This window comes from Monodelphis domestica, chromosome 5 (genome assembly GCF_027887165.1).
Source record: "Monodelphis domestica isolate mMonDom1 chromosome 5, mMonDom1.pri, whole genome shotgun sequence".
NCBI lineage: Eukaryota > Metazoa > Chordata > Mammalia > Didelphimorphia > Didelphidae > Monodelphis > Monodelphis domestica.
Window position 1 is genome coordinate 217,650,022 of NC_077231.1, and position 21,993 is coordinate 217,672,014.

A 21,993-nucleotide genomic window follows, 5' to 3' on the forward strand; every position below is an offset into this window, starting at 1 on the left:
AAAAGAAGAAAAGTCTCTGGTATGAAGGAGAACTAGTCAAGGCCTCGAGATGATAAAGATAGAAGATGAAGAGAAGAGAAGACAAAATAGTAAATTGACCAAGTTAGAAACAAGAAAGCTGAAGTACAAGGCAATCTGGATCTAGTAGAGGAGGAGAAAATCTGTGTGAGTAACAGTTCATGGAGAAAAATATTTTATATAATTCATAGACTGTAGTTCATAGAAAATTTTCATCTAGAATTAATCATTTGGAATTGTTCATGGGAAAGATTGTGACTGGATATATAACATTCAGAGTTATTGGTATAGAAAATTAATGAGATAGAGCAGTGAGGTGGTTCAATAGACCTACTGATAGGAGGTCCTGCATTCAAATTTGCCTTCAGACACTTCCCAGCTGTGTAATCCTAGAGAAGTCACTTTATCTCCTTGCCTAGCCCTCATAGCTGTTCTGCCTTGGAACTGATACACGGTATTGATTCTAAAACAAGAGACAGGAAGAAAGGAAGGGAGGATGAAAGGAAGGGAGGAAGGGAGGAAGGGAGGAAGGAAGGAAGGAAGAAAGAAAGAAAGAAAGAAAGAAAGAAAGAAAGAAAGAAAGAAAGAAAGAAAGAAAGAAAGAAAGAAAGAAAGAAAGAAAGAAAGAAAGAAAGAAAGAAAGAAAGAAAGAAAGAAAGAAAGAAAGAAAGAAAGAAAGAAAGAAAGAAAGAAAGAAAGAAAGGAAGGAAGGAAGGAAGGAAGGAAGGAAGGAAGGAAGGAAGGAAGGAAGGAAGGAAGGAAGGAAGGAAGGAAGGAAGGAAGGAAGGAAGGAAGGAAGGAAGGAAGGAAGGAAGGAAGGAAGGAAAGAACATGAGAATCTGAAGAAAGTGAAAACATAAACTAAGAAAAGAAACCTTGACAGTCAAATCATTAGCACAAGAGAAATGTAACACAAATTCTCACACCAAGCAATTTGGTAAAGGTGAAAAAGATGGAGAGTCAATGTTAGAGGAGCTGTAGAAAGATAAGCATGTTAATAGATTGTTGGCAGAGTTAGGAAGTTGGTGGTTTTCTAAAATTCAGTGACCAAAATATCCATACCCTTTAATTTAGAGATACTGCTGCTGGGTATATATCTCAAAGAAGCCAAAGACAGAAAAAGAGTTCCCATAAAATATTCATAGCATCACCTTTTGTCACAGCAAAGAATTAAAAATTAAATAGATTTTCTTAATATGGAAAAATTTAAACAAATCAGGTACCATGAATGTAATGGAATATTACTGTAACATAAGAAACTATGAATATGATTAATTCCCAGGATCTTGAGAAGACATATGAACTAATACAGAATAAAATATGCATGATAAGAAAAAATATTTCCAATAATACAGAAATGTAAATAGAACATAGAACCAAAACAGTGTAAGTATAATGACTAAGCTAGGTCCTGGAGAATAAATGACAAAATATACCTACCTTATTCTTTGTAGAAGATGGGAACACTAAGTGTGGAAGCTGTCATCCCTTGACGTGTTGACAAATTTTACTCTATTCCATTTTTAATTCCCTTTTTTTGTTCTTTTTTTTACCTTCCATCTTATAATCAATACTTTGTATCAGTTTTAAGGCAGAAGAATGGTAAAGACTAAGCAATTGAGTTTAAATGACTTGCTCAGTGTCACACAGTTAGGAAGTGTCTGAGGTCAAATTTGAACTCAAGGCTTCCCGTCTCTAGGCCTGACTCAATCCACGGAGTCACCTGGATACCACCCTGTTTTTGGTGTACTTTACAAGTCATGACTCACTGGGGCAAAGAAGAAATGAAGCATATATTAAGAAATGAATGTGAAGTAAATTTTAAAAAATTAAAGAGAATAAGCATTCATAACTTAGAAGAAGTTAATTTCAATACAATCCATGGGTCAGAAGCAAAGAAATAAGCATTTATCTGGCATCTATTCTGTACCAGGGACTGCACCAAGCATTGTACAAATATTATCTCATTTAATCATCAGAACAACTCTGACAGGTAGTTTCTATAATTATCCCCATTTTATAGTTGGGAGACTGAGGTAGGAAAGACTTAAATGACTTGCCCAGGATCTCTTAGCTAGAAAGTATGAAAGTTGGATGAGACCTCAGGTTTTCCTGACTCTAGGTCAAATAAAGAGGTAGGATGATCCCTCTCCACTGCCAAAAAGACCCCTCATTCATGCTACTCTTTTTTGACTTCTCTTCTTTTTGAAATACCTTGAAATTCATGTTAATTGGATTACTTTTTCTTTTTTAATCATTAGATGGAATAGTATTGGTAGCAGGTCTTCCTTGGTAAGGAAACCCTCCTAGGTCAACTGGAAACTATTTTTCCTCTGTTTTAAAATCTCATTCTATTACACACTTTAAAAGCTGTTTTAGCAGTAGGCAAGATACAAATGTAGCTCTGATTGATGACTCAAACACAGCCCACCAGCTTTGACCATCATAAAAGGGCAAGGATTTGTTCCAGAAACACTAAGAGTTCATCCAAGCTGATGCTCTCCTGAGCCATGTCAGTCTTAGAAAAACAGGTATTAGACCATGACAAGAAGGGCCGTCAACAATCTCAGGGTTTTGTCCTGGAAAACCCTTCTGCTGGGCTCTCTTGCACCATGTTGTTTCTGTTCAAATACTCCTGTAAGTAAGCCAGACCCACTTATTAAAAAGAGATAAGCCACTGGGTTCCCCCAATCAATTATTACCCTAAGGTACAGCTTGGTTAATACTCACTATGCATAAACAAAACCACTTATATCTATGACTAAAAATTGAGAACAACTTCATATACAAAAGATTTATGTTTAAAATTTTAAAAAGTACTTCATAATCTGTAATTGATGCCAGCTTGTGCTTTCTTGTGCTTTTGTGAAGATACCTGGGTCCATCAGCACAGCTTCTCTTGTAGTTACAGCCAAGTCTCTCACTCCCCCAAAGTTCAGTGTCTTGGTTGGTTGGTGAGGGATATGTCATGGCATTGCACCATCTTGTATTTTTCCTGTATAGACTTTTGTGAATGCTGTGGTGCTTTGAGGTGGATTTGCTAGAGGTCCATTAGACATGGCTTAAGACTTTTCAAGTTGTTTTCTGGGTTCTGGATTCATGATTCAGACTGGCTTTTCCCAGTGATGATATATGAAAAGCAACTCTTATGATAGGTAGCTAATGGTAAAATGTTCAGGGATGGTCAGCATCAATTAAATTTAACTCTTCTGGAAACATTAATAAACTTTCCACTTTAGAATTGACCTAATGAAATCAGGAACTATTCTACTATTTATTGTTATAGAGATGTCAAGTCATACAACTATATGTATTAATGGAAAGTTTTAAATTATACCTTTATGATACTCTCCTAATTTCTATCCATTTATTCCATAGTCTCTTAAAATAATTTCACTTGTTGTGATTTGTTAATTTGTTTTGTTTTGATTTATTTTGTTTTGGGGAGGAAGAAAATCGAGTGTGGTAGACACCAGGAAAATATCCCATTGGGAAGAACTTGTCATCTTGGTATCCCAATGCTGGGTACTTGGTAAGCTCTTAAATGCTAGTTCAGGGGGCAGCTAGGTAACTCAGTGGACTGAAAGACAGGCCTAGAGATGGGAGGTCCTAGGTTCAAATCTGGCCTCAGACACCTCCCAGCTGTATGACCCTTATCATACACTTATCAAATCACTTAATCCCCATTGCCTAGCCCTTACCACTCTTCTGCCTTGGAATCAATAGCTATCAGAATCCTTTCATCTTTGACACCTGTTCTTCTAGGTAAGAAGAGATGGCAGGTATGTGTAAGGAGGCAGGGGACACCAAGTGGTCTTGTACATATTTTCCCTAAATCCACTTATTAGAGGCATCCAGGCTCTACAGTGGATGCAGTTCTGGTCCTGGTCCTGGAATCAAGAAGACCTTAGTTCAATTCTCACCTCAAACACTAGCTGTGTTTAGGCTGCTTACATCCACTTAATTTCTCATCAGTTACCCCTTCCATGAAATGGGGATAATAAAAGCATCTATTTCCCATGTGTATTGTAAGGTTGAAATGAGATAATCTGTACAAAGTATTTGTTATTATTATTAGCAAATTCCTCTCTAATAATGCAGATTCAATCCTCCAAGGGGTTAAATCTTTCAGTTTTTCTCCTCTGTGAACTGCTGCCCAGTGCTAAATTGAGAAAGATACCACTAACAGAGAAGGACTGAATATCTTAGAATCTAAAAGTTGAAAAGGACCTTTGAGGTTATCTAGACTAACTGCCATTTATATTATGACTTCACTATAACAAACATTTCAAGTGGACATCCAGCTTCTTTTCGAACACTATGATACAAGGAACTATTGAAGAATTTCATTATTTCCTTTAGGGACAATTTGGAGTATTAGGAAGTACTTCTGGAGTTTTGCACTCTAGAGACAAGCAAAGACTGGTTAATTTGTCTGCAGAAGATTTCTTTCCTGATAGCATCTGACAAAATTTCAAATATCCTGACCATTCTAGTGGTCTTTATGTAGATTTGATTCCGATTGTTAATGTCTTTCTGAAATGTGGTACTTAGAATTAAACACAACAGAGCAGCTAGAATGTGAATAGGTCAAATTATGTGGAAATTAACCCTTCTCTTCTTTTATTTTCCTTGGGGGAGATCTAGAGAAAGCAAATTCCATCTAAGGTTGCAGGAAAAATAAAGATGCAAGAAGTTAGAAGATACACACAAAAAAGGAAGGAGAAGGACAACAAGCTTAGTCTACTCTCTAATTCTGTTTTTACTACTTCATGAAACCACAGCCCACTTGTTAGTCAAAATGATTTCAGATCCTAAAACAAGGTTCTTAACCTGAGGTTCATTAACTTAAAAAATATTAATAACAAATTTCCACATAAGTTTTCCAGAGTTATATGATCCATATTGTGTCTCTCCCTTCTTCCCTCCCTGTTCCTAGAGATGACAAGCAATTCAATGAGTTATGTCTATATTATTATGCAAAACATATTTCCATATTATTCATTTTTGTAAGTGAACCTTATAAAAACAAAACCTCAAATCATATATCCAAATAAACAAGTGATAAGTCATATGTTTTCATCTGCATTCCTACTTCAACGGTTCTTTCTTTAGAAGTGGATAGCATTCTGTCATATGTCCCGCAGTATTATCCTGGATCATAGTATTGCTGTTAATAGCAAAGTCTATCACATTTGATCATTCCACAATATTGTAGTTACTGTGTATATAATGTTCTCCCAGTTCTGCTTATTTCACTCTGCATCAGTTCATAGGTGTCTTTCCAGATTTTTCTGAAAACATCCTGTTCATCATTCCTTACAGCACAATAGTATTCCATCACCATCATATCCATGAACTTTGAAAAAATATATTTTGATAACATTACTTCAATAGAAGTGTTTTTGTAAACATGTATTTTATTTTACGCATATAAAAATATCATTATAAGCAACCCAGAGGCTTTACTAAATTGTCAAGTCCTAGTGAACAGCATGCTAGACTTAGAATCTATCAACTTATATATATTAAGAATTTACCATGTGTCCAACACCAAGGATATAAAGACAAAATTACATGACACTTCCAACCCTTTATGTTGTAATGGAGTCAAGTCTGGATTTAAGCCCCACTTCAGTCTCTAGCTATAGGACTCTGAGGATGTCAATTCTCTGAACCTCAGTTTCCTCCTCTTTAAGAGAGCTAACCCCTCTCAGCTTAAGAGAAACACCTTCCTTGAACCTTCGCCCTTCCCACTCTGCTTCTCTATAAATAGGAGTCTAAGCAGAAGGGACACAGGTAATGTCAGAATGTGCTACTCCTCTTCAGGTAGCATCTAGGGAGGAATGCATCTACTCCCTGCCTGGGCCCCCTGAGTTTCTTCAGTTCCTTCACCACTTCCCATTTTACTCCTCCCCCAAGCTCTATTGTTCCACCAGCCTCTACCACAAACGTTCCTCAAAACTTCCTCTGGGTTGAGGGAAAGGGATAAAGAGGAGGGGCTATTCTTGTAGTAGACTTTATCATTGTGGGACTGGGGGGGGGGCACAATGATTCAAGTTTATGAAATACCTTTACAAAAATCCCTTTCTTTTTGCATGTCCACTACTCTCTCTCTCTTCCCTTTTTGGGGGATCTGAAAAGACAGTTGGATTGGAGGGGAAGAGAGCCTCTGGAGACAACAGTTGAGAGACTCTTTGCTTGATTCCTGTCTAAGCAATAGCCGGGACTCAGTGCCCTCTTCTTCCTCCAATTGCCAATCCAATTCTTATCTCTAATCCCTGGATTTGGGTAAGGTCTCAAGGAACATATATGGCAGGCAATCTCTTGGATTTGAATGAGTCAGGGGGCTGATTCAGAAGAGATGGAGTCTGTGGAAATATGGTCCCAAAGACCCCACTCCAATGAGGACCCCATGTTTTATGATATAATATAATGAAATAGGGAGCCTTGTCCTCCATAATGTTGAAGACCCTAAGAGTAACTGCCCTTGTTAATGTTAATTTGGCTTTAAATACGCCCAACCATATGCACTTCACTGTCTTGCTGATTCTGGAGAGTATGAGGGGAAGAAGGCCCCTAGAGGATGGAGAAGAATTCTTGGCCTTTGATTTTCTACTGTGCTACGGTGACGTTTATTTTGGACCTGGAACCAGACTCACCGTTCTAGGTGAGAAGGCTTGGGCTTGGGGATTTAAGGGACAGGATTGGGGAATGGCATTTACATCTCAGCCTTGACAGATCCATACAGACTAACGCTAACCTAGCCTCCTTCCCCTTTTTCTGAAACTACTGGAGTGGGGGTCGCGGGGTGAGGGGCCATGGAGGGCTCCAGGGACCCTTGGTGGGAGCTGGAAGCCCATTCGCAGTGTTCCTGAGTTTGAGCTACAGGCCTAGCTTCTGTGCTAATGCTGCTCAATTATACTTTGGAGCCGGAACCAGGCTGACAGTTCTGGGTAAGAGAGGGCAGCTCCCATGGTCTTCTACACCCATTCAAGCCCCCTCAATTAAACGGGAGTAGGGCAGACTTGAGGTGGTGGCTGCTCCCAGACTGGAATAGGGACCCCTATCCTCCTCCACTCCTCTCCATTGCAGCCCTCCTTCCACCCCACCCCACCTCTGCCATTTCAGTCCATTTGTGTAAGGGGTTGCCCAGCTGTGAGCAGAAACCCTCTACTTCGGGTCGGGCTCCAGGCTCATCGTTCTAGGTAAGTCTGTATAGAGTCCTGATGAAGGCAGGGAGAATCCCCAGGGAAGGATTCATGTCTCCAGGGTAGAGAGAAGGAACTGAGGACGTTCTGGAGCCAGGTTTTTGTGAGGAGTCCGGGGGCTGTGACTCTAGTAATGCAGCCCAGACTTTTGGGTCTGGAAGTCGACTGGTCATCCTAGGTGAGTGTACCGGGGCAGCTCCTACGGGGCATTGGAGGTCTGGTAGGGTCCCAATGCCACAGGATGGCCAACGCTGGCTAGACAAAACTCCTTCTGGCCAGAGACTAGAACGGAGCTAGGAAGAGGCAGCTATGGCAGAGAGAGCATGCAATTTCCATTTCTATCCCCAAGGCATCCATCCCTCCCCCTATCCCATATCGATCTCTTTCCTGATCGGAGTGGAGGGTAAGGGGGTGGTGAGGAGATTAGGGCAGGCTGGGATCCAGATGAAAAGAAGAGATGGACCAGAAACTCAGCCCAGCAGAAATAGGGAACTGGCTGCCGGGGTTTTCCTGTGCCAGTCTTCTGCCACTTTTTGGTCCACACACCCTGCTGTGGATCACAGGGGACATCTCCCGGCTACTCCCAGCCATTGCCCTAGCCCCTCTGTCTAAGGTTCCGCATAATCACTGTCCAGCACCTAACAGCTCTTGGTGGGAGAATTTGTGCTGGAAGATAGCATGGGAAAAGCTCCAGCTTCCCCCATCGCAAGTTCCACCCTGAGTCCCTCCTCACCCCCCATCTTTCCTACCCCTCTTCTAATAATGGACCTTATCCAAGAAAACCTGAATCCACAAGGGAAAAGTGGGGGAAGAATGGAAGAAAAACAGAGGCTCTAGTTTCACTTTTCCCTTTCTAGGACAGAGGGTAATGGGCTAAGAGAACTGAATTGCCTTTATTGCTTCTGAAGAAAACTTCTGAAGGATTAGGGGAGGGGAGTGCTTCCCAAACCTTCTCCAAAGGACAAAAATAGTGTTTAAAAGGAAATGAAAGTGGAAGGAAAAGGATCCCAGCAGACAGTGTGGATTGACAGCCAGGTAGGGTGAAGTCACAAAAAAGGCATCAAATTTGGACAGGGATTCAGGGTTGGATCTACACTCTGCCAGATACCTAGGTGACCTTGGGTAACTCACTTTTTTTCTGGGCCTCAAGTACACCATCTGTAAGAGGAGGGGGTTACACTTCAAAATCTCTAAGGTCTCTTCCAGATTTAAATGCTCTGTACTCTATACAGTTCAAGAATATTAGTTCAGAGATAGAGGTAATAATTGCCCCTCTCACCTTCATCTTGTATGGAATGGCATACAGAAAGCTTAACATCTAGAATAATACTCTGTACCAGGAGGACACTTCAATGATTATTTATTTAGTGGTGATAGAGGAGGATAAAAAGGATAATAATGAATGGATAAAGATACAACTAAGAGGGGAGGACCAGTGACCAGCTGGGTTTGACTTTTTAAAGTAGACACTTGTATAAATTGCAAAGTCTGCCTCTCCTGCTTTCTAGGGTCTTTCTTACCCTGAAATTTTGTTCCTTTAGAAAATAATAGGATTTTGAGCTGAAAAGGTTGTTAGAGATCATCATATCCCAAAGTTTGTTTTTAGAAATTAAACCCTAGAAGTGAAATTTAAGGATCATGTCTGTACCACTACTACTAGCCCTTGCCCATTGGCACCAATCAGAAGAGTCAGTCATATAAATTGGAGAAGTAAGTTGTCTCCATTGGGTGATTGACTCAAGGGTGCTACAGGACTCATTAGCCCTCAAATATTTCCCTTTCCCTCAGATTATGCCTAAAATCTTCACAATTACATTTCCTCCTCAGGGTTTGATGAGAGATAAGAAAAGAGGGAATGTGGAAGGACAGAGGCCCCAGGCTGTCAAAATGTATATATTTTACTTTAGGAGAGTACAATGTGAATCTAATGTTTGATGAGTTTGTTTGTGGAATTTTGGATTTATCCCTCTTGGCATTAGAGGGGAAAATTAAGACTAATGTGTAGAATTTTCAGGGAGGGATATTTCAGCTCAATCTAGGGAAGAATTTCTGCTCAGGTTGAGACTATCCAAATTAGTCCAGGATTCTTTAACAGGTGATGAGTTCCCTCTCACTGGAGGTGTTCAAGCCAAAACTGGATGGACACTCAGATTTTAGATAGATTTCATTCTTCAGTAAAGGAATGGAATATGTGACATCTTAGATCACTTCCAACTAGGAAAGTCACTTAATCCCCATTACCTAGCTCTTACCACTCTTCTGCCTTGGAACCAATATACAGTATTGATTCCAAAATGGAAGGTAAGGGTTAAAAAAAATAAAAAATAAAAGTCTCTTCAATTAAACCATAATACCACTTATTAAGTATCTACTATAATCAAAGTAACTTGCTATGCACTAGGAGAAATATAAAAATAAACAAAATAAAACATCTGAACTCAAAAAATTTGTATTTGGGTAGAAAATTTAAGTGTACATTCAAAAATTATATGTAAGTACACAAAGTACATATGAAAATTACAATGCAAAATATAACATTACAAGTACATAGGGCAGCTAGGTGGTTCAGTGGATAGAGTGCCAGGCCTGGAGTCAAGAGGATCTAGTTTAAAATTTGGCCTCAGATACTTCCTAGCTGTGTGACTTTGGGCAAGTCACTGAACCCCAACTGACCCACCCTTACTGCTCTTCTGCTTTGAGACCAAAACTTGTATTGACTTTAAGAAAGAAAGGAAGGGTTAAAAAAAATAAGTGGACAAGAGTTAGAAGTCCTATGACTTCTATTTGTGTAGATCAGGGAACTTGTTTCAGGTTTCTCAACATAAAATGAAGAAATTGGAAAGATCATATTGAGGTCCTTCCAAGCTCTAAACTGATGAACCTATAATTCCTGGATAACATTTTAACTAGGACTTGAAAAATAGATTATCAGTCTATTTAACAGACAAAGAGGATATCTTAATACACAGGGAACTTCAAATAGACAAGTGTATAAAATATCTTTCTTCTTCTCTCTTGCGGTAATATGACTCTTTGACCAGTCTTGGGTACCAATCCCTTTCCATTTTTCAGATGACCTGGAAAGAGTGACTCCCCCAAAGGTAACTGTGTTTCAGCCATCTGAGGAAGAGATTGGGGAGAAAGGAAAGGCCACTCTGGTCTGTCTGGCCACAGGCTTCTACCCTGACCTTGTGGAGCTGAGCTGGTGGGTGAATGGGCAGGAGACCAAAATTGGGGTCAGCACAGACCCTGAGCCCTCCAAGGAGCATCCCAAGGAAGAGCACTCCAGGTACTCCCTGAGCAGCCGCCTCCGGATTTCTGCTCCCTTCTGGCGCAATCCCAAGAACAACTTTCGTTGCCAAGTACAGTTCTATGGCATTGCAGAGAATGAGACCTGGTCAAGTAACCGGAGCAAACCTGTCACCCAGAATGTCAGTGACCAGATCTGGGGAAAGGCAGGTGAGAAGCATCACAAGCTGGAGTAGGATGGGGATATTATAGAGGGCAAGGAGACCAAGAGAAGAAAACCAAGCCAGAGACACAAAGAGGGAAAAGGGAGGCAGAAAAAGTCAAGGGCAGGATACAAGAAAATCCAAAAACAAAAGCAAAGAAGGAAGTCAGAGAATCCAAAAAACAGAAAACAAAAGAAAGACAATAATCTATCTCCAAGGCTCTCTCCTAGTAATATGGATCTTGAGAGAAGAGTCAGACTAAATTCCCTTGGGAGTAATCAAGACCTCTTCTTGCATAAATAAGATAAACCAAGCTTGCCATTCTCCTTCACTCTTAGCCAGAGTCTTGTAGATAGCAGACCCAAATCATCAACTTGTATGGCCTATAGAGCATCCCACTTACCTTATATTCTTCCTAAAAACCTAAAGATAATGTGGTTTATTTTTCAAAGTAGTAACAAGGAAAGAAGTACAGGACCAGGGCTGTCAGAAAGCATTAAGGTTTTTAAATCAAATGTAAATTTGACTGCCACATGATGTATTTTAGTACCAATCTATATTGGTATATAGATCTATATTCTATATTCATGATTTAACCTGTATGGCCTATCTAAATGATAGGATCTTTAGGAAAGCCAAGGATTATAAAATATGTCCTCAATTTTCTCTTTCAGATTGTGGTATTACCTCTGGTAAGTAACTCTCTTTTTCTCTTCTCTGCCCTCCCCTTTCACCAGCCACCAAAGTCCCATTATCCCTTGGGCACATATGGGAGCTCCTTGAGGGCAAGAATTCTCTTTTGCTTCTTTTTGTACCCTCAGTGCCTAGAAAAGTGCCAGGCTATGAGTAGGCATTTAATAAATGTTTATTGCTTGAATATGTTTCTCCCTTATCCCATCAGTGATGGCAACATCGGATAAGGAGAGGCCAGAACTGTGTCTTTACAACCATGTGGTCTCTATCCTCACAGAGTCCTATCAACACAGTATCCAATCTGCTACCTTCCTTTATGAGATCCTGCTGGGAAAGGCCGTGTTGTATGGCCTGCTGGTCAGTGCCCTGGTGTGGATAACCATGGTAAGGACATTAGAGAAAGGGGCAAAGGACACAATTATGATCTAGAATCAGCTCTAGAAAAATATGGTGCACTCATAAGTCACTAACAGTAGGGGAAATGTAAAGGAGAAAGGAAATGATCCCATAGTCTCCACAAAATACCTCAAAGTGACTTTAACTTTGAAGCTTACAACTGGGATTGGTGGGAATAGAGAAATTCAAGGTAAAATTAAAATAGAGTCAATGAATTATAACAAGAATCCAATCTCTTATAAAGGTATTTTATAGACAGTCCCAATTCCCCAGTTTCCCCTTCTGCAACATGCCTTTTCATTCAGTCCCATCCCCTACTACCATGTTACCTGGGAGACTGATATGATGTCTCTTCTTTAGGCCAAGAAGAAAAATTCCTGATGTCAGCTGTGGATGTGAGAACAGAGAAGAGAGAACAGAAGGATTCAGCACCCCAGCTTGGTTTCTACTTTCCCTATTCTTATTCTGTGTTCCAAAAGCTATTATTCCCATATTCTCTATCCCCATCTTTCACGGATCTCTCCGCAGAGGATACTCCATTTCCAAGAGAAGTGCTTTGGTTTGATCTCGAAGAAATAATTAAAAAAAAAATAACCTGGCTTAGCAATTACCAACTATGTTTTTATCTTTTTTCTCATTGACTTAATACGGAGTATGCCTCTAAATCAGGACAGAGTTCAAGAACGTATTAGCAGAAGTATATTTTACATGCTAATACAATTATTTTTTTTTAAATTATTAGTATAGTTAAGGGAAAACCCGCTTGGGCAAATAAAGGAATTATCCCATTATAACATTAGGATTCCCTTTCTTCAATTTCAAAAACCTGCAGTTGTCAATTTCCCTTATTTTTACATAGGTATTCCAGGGATAGAGTTAAGCCGATGAATACTAACACATTGCAAGTATTTGGGGAAGAAAGCTGAGTATAGAAGAATCACAATATCCGAGTGATTAAAGGGATGTCTGAGAAGAAGGAAAGAATAGAAATGAGGTATGAAGGAAAGAATAGAACAGAGCTGAAGCCTGTTATAGTTAATTAGACGAATTAAATGAGAGGTGAGAAAGAATTAAGAAAACAAGAGGAAAGGAATGTCCAAAAAAATTGGAATAAATCAGAACTGAGAGATGGATTATATGCAAGTCTGGGATTAATGTGAAGGGTTCATCTGTTTTGAGTGTCACCTTGGGTATTGAATTATTCTCTTTATGTTCTGAAATTTGAAATTTTTAAGGAGAAAGATTAGGATAGGATAGATAGATTTGATGTTAATCTGAATAAATATGATGAATTAATCTACCCCCAAAGGAAATGAAAGTATAAACTGAGAAAAGATCCCAAAGGCAGAGCCCAATCATTAACCAAAAAAAAAAATGAATTTTGAATAATAACATCAACTCTGAGATTTTATTCCACACTGAGAAAATTCACAACATGATCAAAGATGAAAATAGTCAATGTTGGAGAATCTGGAGAAAAGTCAGGCATATTAATATAATGTCCAGATAAATATAATACAATGTCAATAAATTTGTAGTTTTTATTTTAAAAAGCAACTAAAATGTCTACAATGTGTAATGCAGAGAACCAATTCCCAGATCAGAGTCATAAATGTCCCATATGTGCCAAAATATTTGTAACAGCATTTTCATAATACCAAGTAAACTAAATTAAATGCCCTTTGGTGGGTAATAAGGACTTAATTTGTGATTTCATTGGTATAAGAAACTCCTAGATAAAAGAACCTTCTCTACCAATGTATGTTGGCACCTATTCTGCCTATAGAGTGTCCTGGGACCTTGTGCTGACATAGACAAGGTTAATCAAAGATGGGGCTTGAACCTGGAGCTTCTGGACTGTGATTCCAGCTCTCTATTCATTATTCTTTTTTGATTAGGGACTAGCTAAACAAATAATGGTATCTCGATGTAATAGAATACCAAGGTGAAGGAGAAGACGGGAAAAAAATTGTGTTAAGTATGCAGAGACATAGAACTTATTATGGAAAGCAAAGTAAACTGAACTGGGAAAATATTAAACATAATAACTACAACAATGGAAATGGAAAGAATAAAGTCCCGACTGAATTCTGTGTAATTATAATGACCAAAGTAGGCCCTTAAGAAGAGTAAGGGGAAAAAAGAAAATCTTGTTTCTTCCTTGCAAAGATGGAAGATCATTCCTGTAAAATACTTCTATTTGGCTGAAATGCTGATTGGTTTTATTGAAGCTAGTGTTTTTTTTCCCCTTTCTATTTTACTCTGTTACAAGGAATGTTTCACTAGATATTTATTCAAGCATGAAAATTACATAAAAGTAAAAGACAACAACTTTGGAGAGGGAACAGGAAGGAGGAACAGGAGTTGGAAAACAGGAGCCATCAGAGAGCAATTCAAAGGTATTCAGAATAAAACCTTAGTCAATCAAGAGATATCATTTATAACCTAGGAGACTATGGGCAGGTCATCTAAATATTGTATTTCTATTTTCTCATCTATAAAAGAAGAGACCTCCAAATAGAGGATAGAATTTTAATAGGTTAGTGGAGACAGACACTAAATTACCAGGGATTGACAAGTGAATGAGAATGACACTAAGAGGCGGTCAAGTGATCAAGTAACTACTTTAAGTATGTGGTTCTTAACACATCAGAAGATACATATAGATGTCTTTATTTTCTGTGATGCATTTTAATCACATGATTCATATTTTGACTATATATAGATTGTCTTGCTCAAACCAAAAATTATAGGATTTGGGGGAATAAGAGAGAAGTTTCATTCCCCCAATCAAACTTTAAAGTCTTTGAAGGCACAGACTACTTCTATGTATGTCTTCTCTGCAGGGAAACGCTTGGTACTCATAAAGTGCTTAGGTCCTAGATAGCAGAAGCATTCCAACTTCTACTTAACATATGACATAGTTCCCAAATAATTTAGATTTCTAAAGTATGTGGAGAAGAGAGAAATTATAAGAAAATGCAGCAAGACAAGAAGTTGGAGATTGATCAGCTGTCAATCAAAGGAAAATTCCATTTGGAATGTTACAGTTTGGAGCCAAGCCAACAGTGACTGTTTTTCTGGTCTTTGGGTTGATGGTGGTAACCCTGAAGGAAGAAGCTGGGTTTATCTCTGGGACTTGGGATAATCAAGCTGGAAGTGAGCTGGTTTATTTGAAGGCAGAAGAAGAGGGACGATAGTCCATATGTCTCTCTCTGATTGTCTCTGTTTCATGGTAATGACTGAATTGCCATTTCTTTCAATATCCTCCAACCTAAGACTCGCTGTAGATAATAGGGAAATCCCATCCCTCTTACCTTCATCTTCCATCTTTCCTGTTTTCCCCAATAAACCCTTATTTGAGATAAAGAAGAGAAAAGAGTATTTCCTCTGAAACATCATAGCTCACCCTGAGTGACTTAGAAGGAGGCTGAAGAAGGGGGAAGGGGAAATTGAAGGGAAGTGTAAAAGGGAGGAGGGTAGGCAAAGGAAGATAACTACCTGACCCATTAGTTATCATTTATCGATCAAATATGCCCTCCAATATCATCTATTCCAAGTGTCAACACTTCCACTAAGCAAACTTAATATTTTTAAAATTTCATTATTCTTCTTGGGGACAGCTTGAAGTATGAGGGTATTCTTCTATCTTCCTAACCTCTAATGGCAAACAAAACAAGGAAAATTCTTCTTTAATAGTTTTTTTCCTACATGTTAAAATGAGTTTTCAAGTGTATTCAACATTCAAGTGACATTGGCCAACACCTTTTTCTACTTGTTGCTACCTTCCTTAAGGTGGTAAGGTGGTCCCACGACAAAGTCACTTAATTTCATTGAACCTCAGTTTCTTTATATGATAAATAGCTCCTGCCTCAAAATTATTGGGCATATTAGATGATGGATGTGAAAAAATCTTTGCAAAACCTTCAAGATCTGAGAGTTTGCTTGGCTCAGGGTCTAGAGTCATCCTTGAGACTATGAAGATGAGTGTGAGTCCTTCCTCTGAACCATATTGATTATGTGAAATTGGTTAAGTCTCAACTTCTCAATGTTCTGGGTAATGCTCTTATCTGAGGGCTTTCTGTACTGATAAAGTGGCAAGTCTGTCCTTAAGATGCTATAGAAATGTGAGCAATATTTCTATTATGATTACCCTGCGATTGGTTATTCAGAAGAAAAACAGACCAGCAGGTCTGAAAATTGCTTTCCCTCCCCATCATGTCCTTTTCCTTGGGAGTCTGTCATCCTCTTGGAATTTACCTGAGAATATTGTGACTTTGCTTAGTGAGACTCACTTGGCTACTCTAAGTGGTAGCCCCTTAATTAAACAGAAACATCTTTCTTCCACTTTAGCCCAACCCATTCTGCTTCACTAGAAACTGCAGTCTTAGCAGAAGGGGCAAAAGCAGTCTGATAGCCTAATACTCTTACACAGGTTTTCTAGCCAGGGTAGGTGTTATCTAGGGAGAAATGAAAGTACATGCTGCTTGGTCCCCCTCACTTTCTTCTATTCTCTCCTCACTTCCTCTTTTGCCCTTCCCCCAAACCCTACTCAGCATGCCAAACCCAAGTCACAGTCACAAGCTCCCCTTAAAGCCTTCTCAGGGTTGCCAGAAGAGAGATGGAGGTGGGAGGGGCCATTCTTGAAGTTGGTTGTATTATTGCAGGGAATGAGGGCTGGGTCACAATGATTGGAGCTTTTGAGATGTCTTTACAAAAGTCCCTTTCCCCTATGACAAGTCTGACTCTCCTTTTCTCCCCTCTTTTGAGGGTCTGACCCAAATTTTGAGGGCAGTGTCTGAAATTTCAAGGTCTATGTGAATGTGGATGGGAAAACATTTTACATCTTTATTTTCACTAATCTCCAAGTGAAATTTGACATTTTCTTTAATAATTATGATTTTTAATCAATTATTCTGAGGAGAGATCCATAGCTTTCACCAGTTTGCCAAAGGAATCCATCACACATGAATCACTCCAATGAGGAATCAATGTTTTAGAATGTAATTTGTAATGAAAAGTGTGACACCCCCCCCCCCCAAAGGAAAAAAAAAATCTTTGGAAGTTCTATGGGTAACTTTCTTTGCCATCATGTTGATTTTCCCTTTAAAGACATCCAACTTAATCTAGGAACTGTTTTGTTGACAACAGAGGATGGCCAGGAAAGAAGTAATTAAAGGGTGTAGACATATGTCCCCAGCATAGAGATAGCTTTATGCTGAGCTCTGTTCTAATGTGTTTCAATGAACTTCATTTCGGACCTGGGACCCGGCTCACAGTACTAGGTGAGGAGGGCATGGGTTGCAGATTGGGGGAGTAGACACTTCCATTTCCAGGTGACCTTGCCTATTGACTCTGCCCCAGTCCTTCATTCCCTGGGGAGCCCTGGAGTGGGCATTGCTGGCGTGTGGGGAGCGGTGAAAGGGATAGGAAGAGGGCTTCTAGATTATTTGGTGGTAGAGGAAACCCTCATCAAGCTATTTTCCCAAGTTTGAGCTGCAGTCCCAGTTGCTGTGCTAACACTGGGCAGCAGTACTTTGGAGCTGGAACAAGGCTGACAGTGCTGGGTAAGAGGGAACACTACTTGCATCCCCTACTCCTATTCATAACTTCGCGATGATCAGGTCATAGGGCAGAGTTGGGGCAGCAGCTGCTGGAGCGAGGTCTGGGGGCTCAGAATGGGGACCCCTTCCTCCTCAGCTCATTTGTGTGCCAGACTGTGCTGCTGTGGGCACAGACACTCAATATTTCGGGGCTGGCTCCCGGCTCATCGTTCTAGGTAAGCCTGGGCAGAGACCCAACTAAGGGTCCGGAGGGTCACCTGGGTGTGCTTGGAGTTGCCGGCGGAAAGGCTGTGCAGAGGACGGTTGGGGGTCCCGTTTTTGTGACGGGTGTAGGGGCTGTGTTCTGCTAACACTCAGATTTTCGGGTCTGGAAGTCGTCTGATCGTCATAGGTGAGTGACCCTGCGGCAGCTAGTCCAGGCCATTGAAAGTTCAGAAAGATCCCAGGGCTACAGTGTGGCTGATCCCATCACCAGAGGTCCCGATGGCCAAGGACAAGAACTGAGGCTCCAGAGGGCCTTGGAGGAGGAAGGTGGCAGGGGGAGTGGGAGGCAAGGACGCGATTGAGGGGGGACCGGCCAGCGCTGGGTGAAGGGATGGGTTAGACTGGGGACAGGTCCCTAGAAGACTTGGGGGATGTGCTGCCGAGGTTTGGCTGTAGCACTCTACCTCTGTGTCCTCCTATGAGCAGCACTTCGGCCCAGGTACTCGGCTACTGGTCACAGGTGAGACACCCTCCCCTCTGTCCCAGCCAGCTCCGTTCCTATTCCGAAATCACTGCCCTCCAGCCAGCAGCGTACGGTGGGAGGATTCTTCCCGCTTAGGTAGTTTAGACAGCTCTAGTCGTTCTTTTCCCGGCGGTTAGCTCTCTACTCTCACCTCTTCTGCACATTGCGGACTTACTTCGAAAGGGAGGTCGCGACCGGGAATGCTGGCGTGGGGGAAGGGGAGGTTGTTTGGGATTTCCTAGGTTTGAGTGAGTGAGCTAGGTATGGAAAGGTGCTTCTTTCGCTCCTGGAGGGAAAGAATGGGGTGGGGGGGGATGGGGTGCCAAAGCCTTCTACATTGGACAAACAAGGGAAGTTGAGCTCTAAAGGGAAAGGATCTGAAGGGAGAGGACTGACTTGGCGTTTGGTAGTAAAAAGTACTTTCGAAGTAGTGAAAAAGAATTTGGAGTCGGAGATATGGGATTCCCATACAAATCTTTTACGATCTGGGTGATTTGAACCAACTCCTTTCTGAGTCTGTATCTCAGTTTCCTCGTCTGCCAAATAAGGCGTTCAACTAGATGGCATAGGGAAGGATGGATTGATTGTCTAGCACTAAACCCTATTATTCCCTCTTCATTCTAAAAGCCCGTCTGAGGCAAAGAGTAAGAAACAGATTCTAAAATGCCAGTTGTAGTTATTCTCTTCTCAAAGCACTTGGTACATCTTTTAAAATTCCGAATTGCTTTCTAAAGATAATCATATGGGAACTGGGGAGGGCAAAGGGGAGGATATCTTCTATGTTGGAGAGAAAGAAAGGTATGAATCTGAAGATGTTTGCATGAATTATGTCCCCCTACCACAGCATTAGCTCCCTGAGGGCAAAAACTCAGGCACTCATCTTTTTTGTGTCCTCCACAAAGCCCAATCTTACTCTGCTCTGAACTTTTTAAAAAATTCTCATTGAATTATAGACATAAGATTCCACATCCAGTAGGATGGACTTCATACCCAGTGGACATTTCAATATTTAATGGTAATGATAACAATTTATGATGATTGACAGACAAAAACAAATAGCAAAAATGGAGAGATAGGTAAAAACAGGATGACTGGGCAGAAGATAATTAGAATTAGAACCAGTTTGGGTTTGAGGGTTTGACATTTTAAAGTGAATTCTTATTTATTTTAAGTCTCATTTCTTTACCTACTCATCCTGGTTTTCTGGTCCCTGAGAAAAGCATCAGATTTAAGGTCCCTGAGAAAAGCATCACATAAAAAAATATCTAATTCAACTCAACTTCTTAATTTTGGACAAGGGAGAACTGAATATCAGAGAGGTGAGGTGTAAACATTATATTGCATGAATCACCTTTGTCCATGCATAACCAGGAATTATCCCCAGACGTCCAAAAAATTATGAGATGATTGATTTGAGGAGCTCAGCACCTCCCAAATATCCCTATTGATTCTATCCCAGAGGCCTTCCCAAAGAGAAGTCTATTCTGAATAAAGTGATGATGATGGGTTCATAGATTTGGAGGTAGAAGGACCCTGCAAGATCATTGAGTCTGACTCCCTCATTTTATCAATGAGGAAATTGAAGTTTATAGAGGTGAAGTGAGTTGTCCAATATCATACAGACAGCTAATATTCAAGGTGGGATGTGGATCCAAGTCTTTCTGGCTCCAAGTCCAGTATGCTGTCTACTATACTATAATTGGGTTCATTTTTTTTTAAGGAAAGGGAATGCACCTAAGGTATTACAAGAGATCTTTTCATTCATTAATCAATTTTTAAGACCTTCTGTGTATAGAGTTCTTTAGGTCACGATGTTAGGCATGAGAAAGAACATCTAATTGCTGAGATATGGGAGACCAGAGACACAAAAAAGCTTAAGGAGTTTCAGAGATACAGAAGGATAAATCCTCTGATGGGATATGAGAAATGGAGGTTGGGAGGATGAGATAAACTCATGAAATGCATGCAAAATAACTCTCTCTTTCTCTCTCCTACATATACATATATTTTTATATTAAGTATATATTAATAAAAGGTGTATACATACTCTTCATTTTCTTGAATAAACTAATTCAGGAATACAATGGGTGAGCAGAAGCATGACATGATGAAAAGTGCCCTGAATTATAAAAGAGGAGAATCCCTGGATTCAAGATCTAGTTTTTCTATCAAGTAGCCATGTAAACCTTAATCAAAATCCTCAAACTTCTCCAAACATTATAAAATGGAGATAATAATGCCAGAGAAGTGGCAATAAGGACTAGATTTCTTATGAGACTTATAGTAAATTAAGATCATAGATTTTGAGGTGGAAGGAACCTTAAAAGCCATTTTGTCCAACTTCATCATTTTACAGATGGGAAAACAGAGGCCCAGAGAGATTACTTTACTTACCAATGGTCAAACTGCTAGTAAGAGGTGGAAAAAGAATTTAAACTTAATTCCTCTGACCCCAAAGCCAGAGCTTCTACTCCTCAACTAGCTACATATAAGACTATATAGGGTGGCCCAAAAGTCTTAATAAAGTTTTTAGCTAATTACACAAATATTGGGTTATATAGAATGTCTTAGAAATCTTAGTGTTTATTATTAATTCTTTGGAGACACCTTGAATTATCCATAGAAGCAGCAGCATCAGTAGTAGTAGTAGTAGTAGTAGTAGTAGTAGTAGTAATAGTAGTAGTGGTAGTAGTAGTAGTGGTAGTAGCAGTGGTAGTAGTAGTTATTATAGTAGTAGTAATAATAGAAGTGTTCATGACTGCAGTGATAATAAACTAAGTAACACAAACACATCAAGAAATTCAGATGAAAAATAGTCAGACATTATGTTACAATCTGTGACATCCTTTGATTCCATAATGTCTCACACTGGGCCCTTCCTGCTAAACAAATCACCCTATTAGTGACTTGTTGGGAATGTGGCATCAAAAACCACTTAAAAATTCAAAAAATTCTTTTTTGGGGGAGAAATAACAAACTGGAAGTAGCCTCAAAGGCCTTTTAATACAAGCCTTTCATTTTGCAAAGGAGGAAATCGAGACTAAGAGAAGTTGTGTTACTTGTGCACTAAGTGGCAAAGACAGGAGTCATTGAAGATTTTGGAAAGGGCAAGGGTTGACAAAATTTATTTTAAAGAATGTCATTTTAAAAGTTCTGTATAAAATGTATTGGAGAGATACTGGACCCTGGGAAACCAACCAGGAGGCTATTGCAATAGACCAGATGGGAGGGGGTAAAGACTAGAACCAGGACGAAGGTTGGTCACATGAGTAGAAATAAGTGCAAGAAGCATTATAGAAAGAGAATCTACAAGACAGCAACTGACTGAATTTTGGGAACACAGGAAATATTGGCTCCACATTTGCAAACTTAGGTGATAAATAGGAAGGTGGAGCCATCAACAGAAATGGGGACGTTTGAAGGAAGGGCAACTTTAGGAACCTTTCAGGGGAATTTATTTTGAGAGATAAGGACTGATTCTTAGAAGAGGAAGAAAAGTAGATTTATATATAGAAAGAAAAGCTGTTCAGTTAAACCACAGCCCATTTATTAAGCTTCTACTATGTGCAGAGTTGGGGTGGCTTTCTGGTGAAGTTGATAGAGGGCTGATCCTGGAGACAAGAAGACCTAAGTTTTAATCCAGCCTCAGATACTTACTAATTGTGTGACTCTGGACAAATCACTCAGTCAATATTTGTCTAAAAAGCCCATCCGGAATCACTGCCTTGTTGTGGCAGAGGGGCTTACAGTAGTTCAATGAAACTGAATTTTGCGATGCAAAGTTACCCAAATTGGACAAGTCATACTGGAGGGACAAATAAAGGTGATACATCAGAGAGGGAAATGACAGATGATTCAAGTATTTTTGCCAAGAAAACCCCATAGAGAAAAAGAGACCATGAGTTCGACATGAAGGAACAACAACAAAATGT

General features: G+C 39.9%; 1 protein-coding gene and 1 gene segment (V, D, J or C); both read left to right on the forward strand.

Annotated features, from left to right (window-relative positions):
- Positions 1 to 21,993, forward strand: part of LOC100617727 (T cell receptor beta constant 2) — a gene marked incomplete in the record, with an annotated part of 296,241 nt that overhangs the window by 270,990 nt on the left and 3,258 nt on the right. The window contains 1 exon segment of the mRNA XM_016426196.2: positions 18,015 to 18,058. Within this exon segment, the coding sequence (XP_016281682.2) occupies positions 18,015 to 18,058 (44 nt within the window).
- TRBD4 (T cell receptor beta diversity 4) lies at positions 6,135 to 13,483 on the forward strand. The segment is given in 5 exon segments: positions 6,135 to 6,688; positions 10,302 to 10,688; positions 11,356 to 11,373; positions 11,652 to 11,758; positions 12,131 to 13,483. Coding segments are annotated over 5 exon segments (741 nt in total).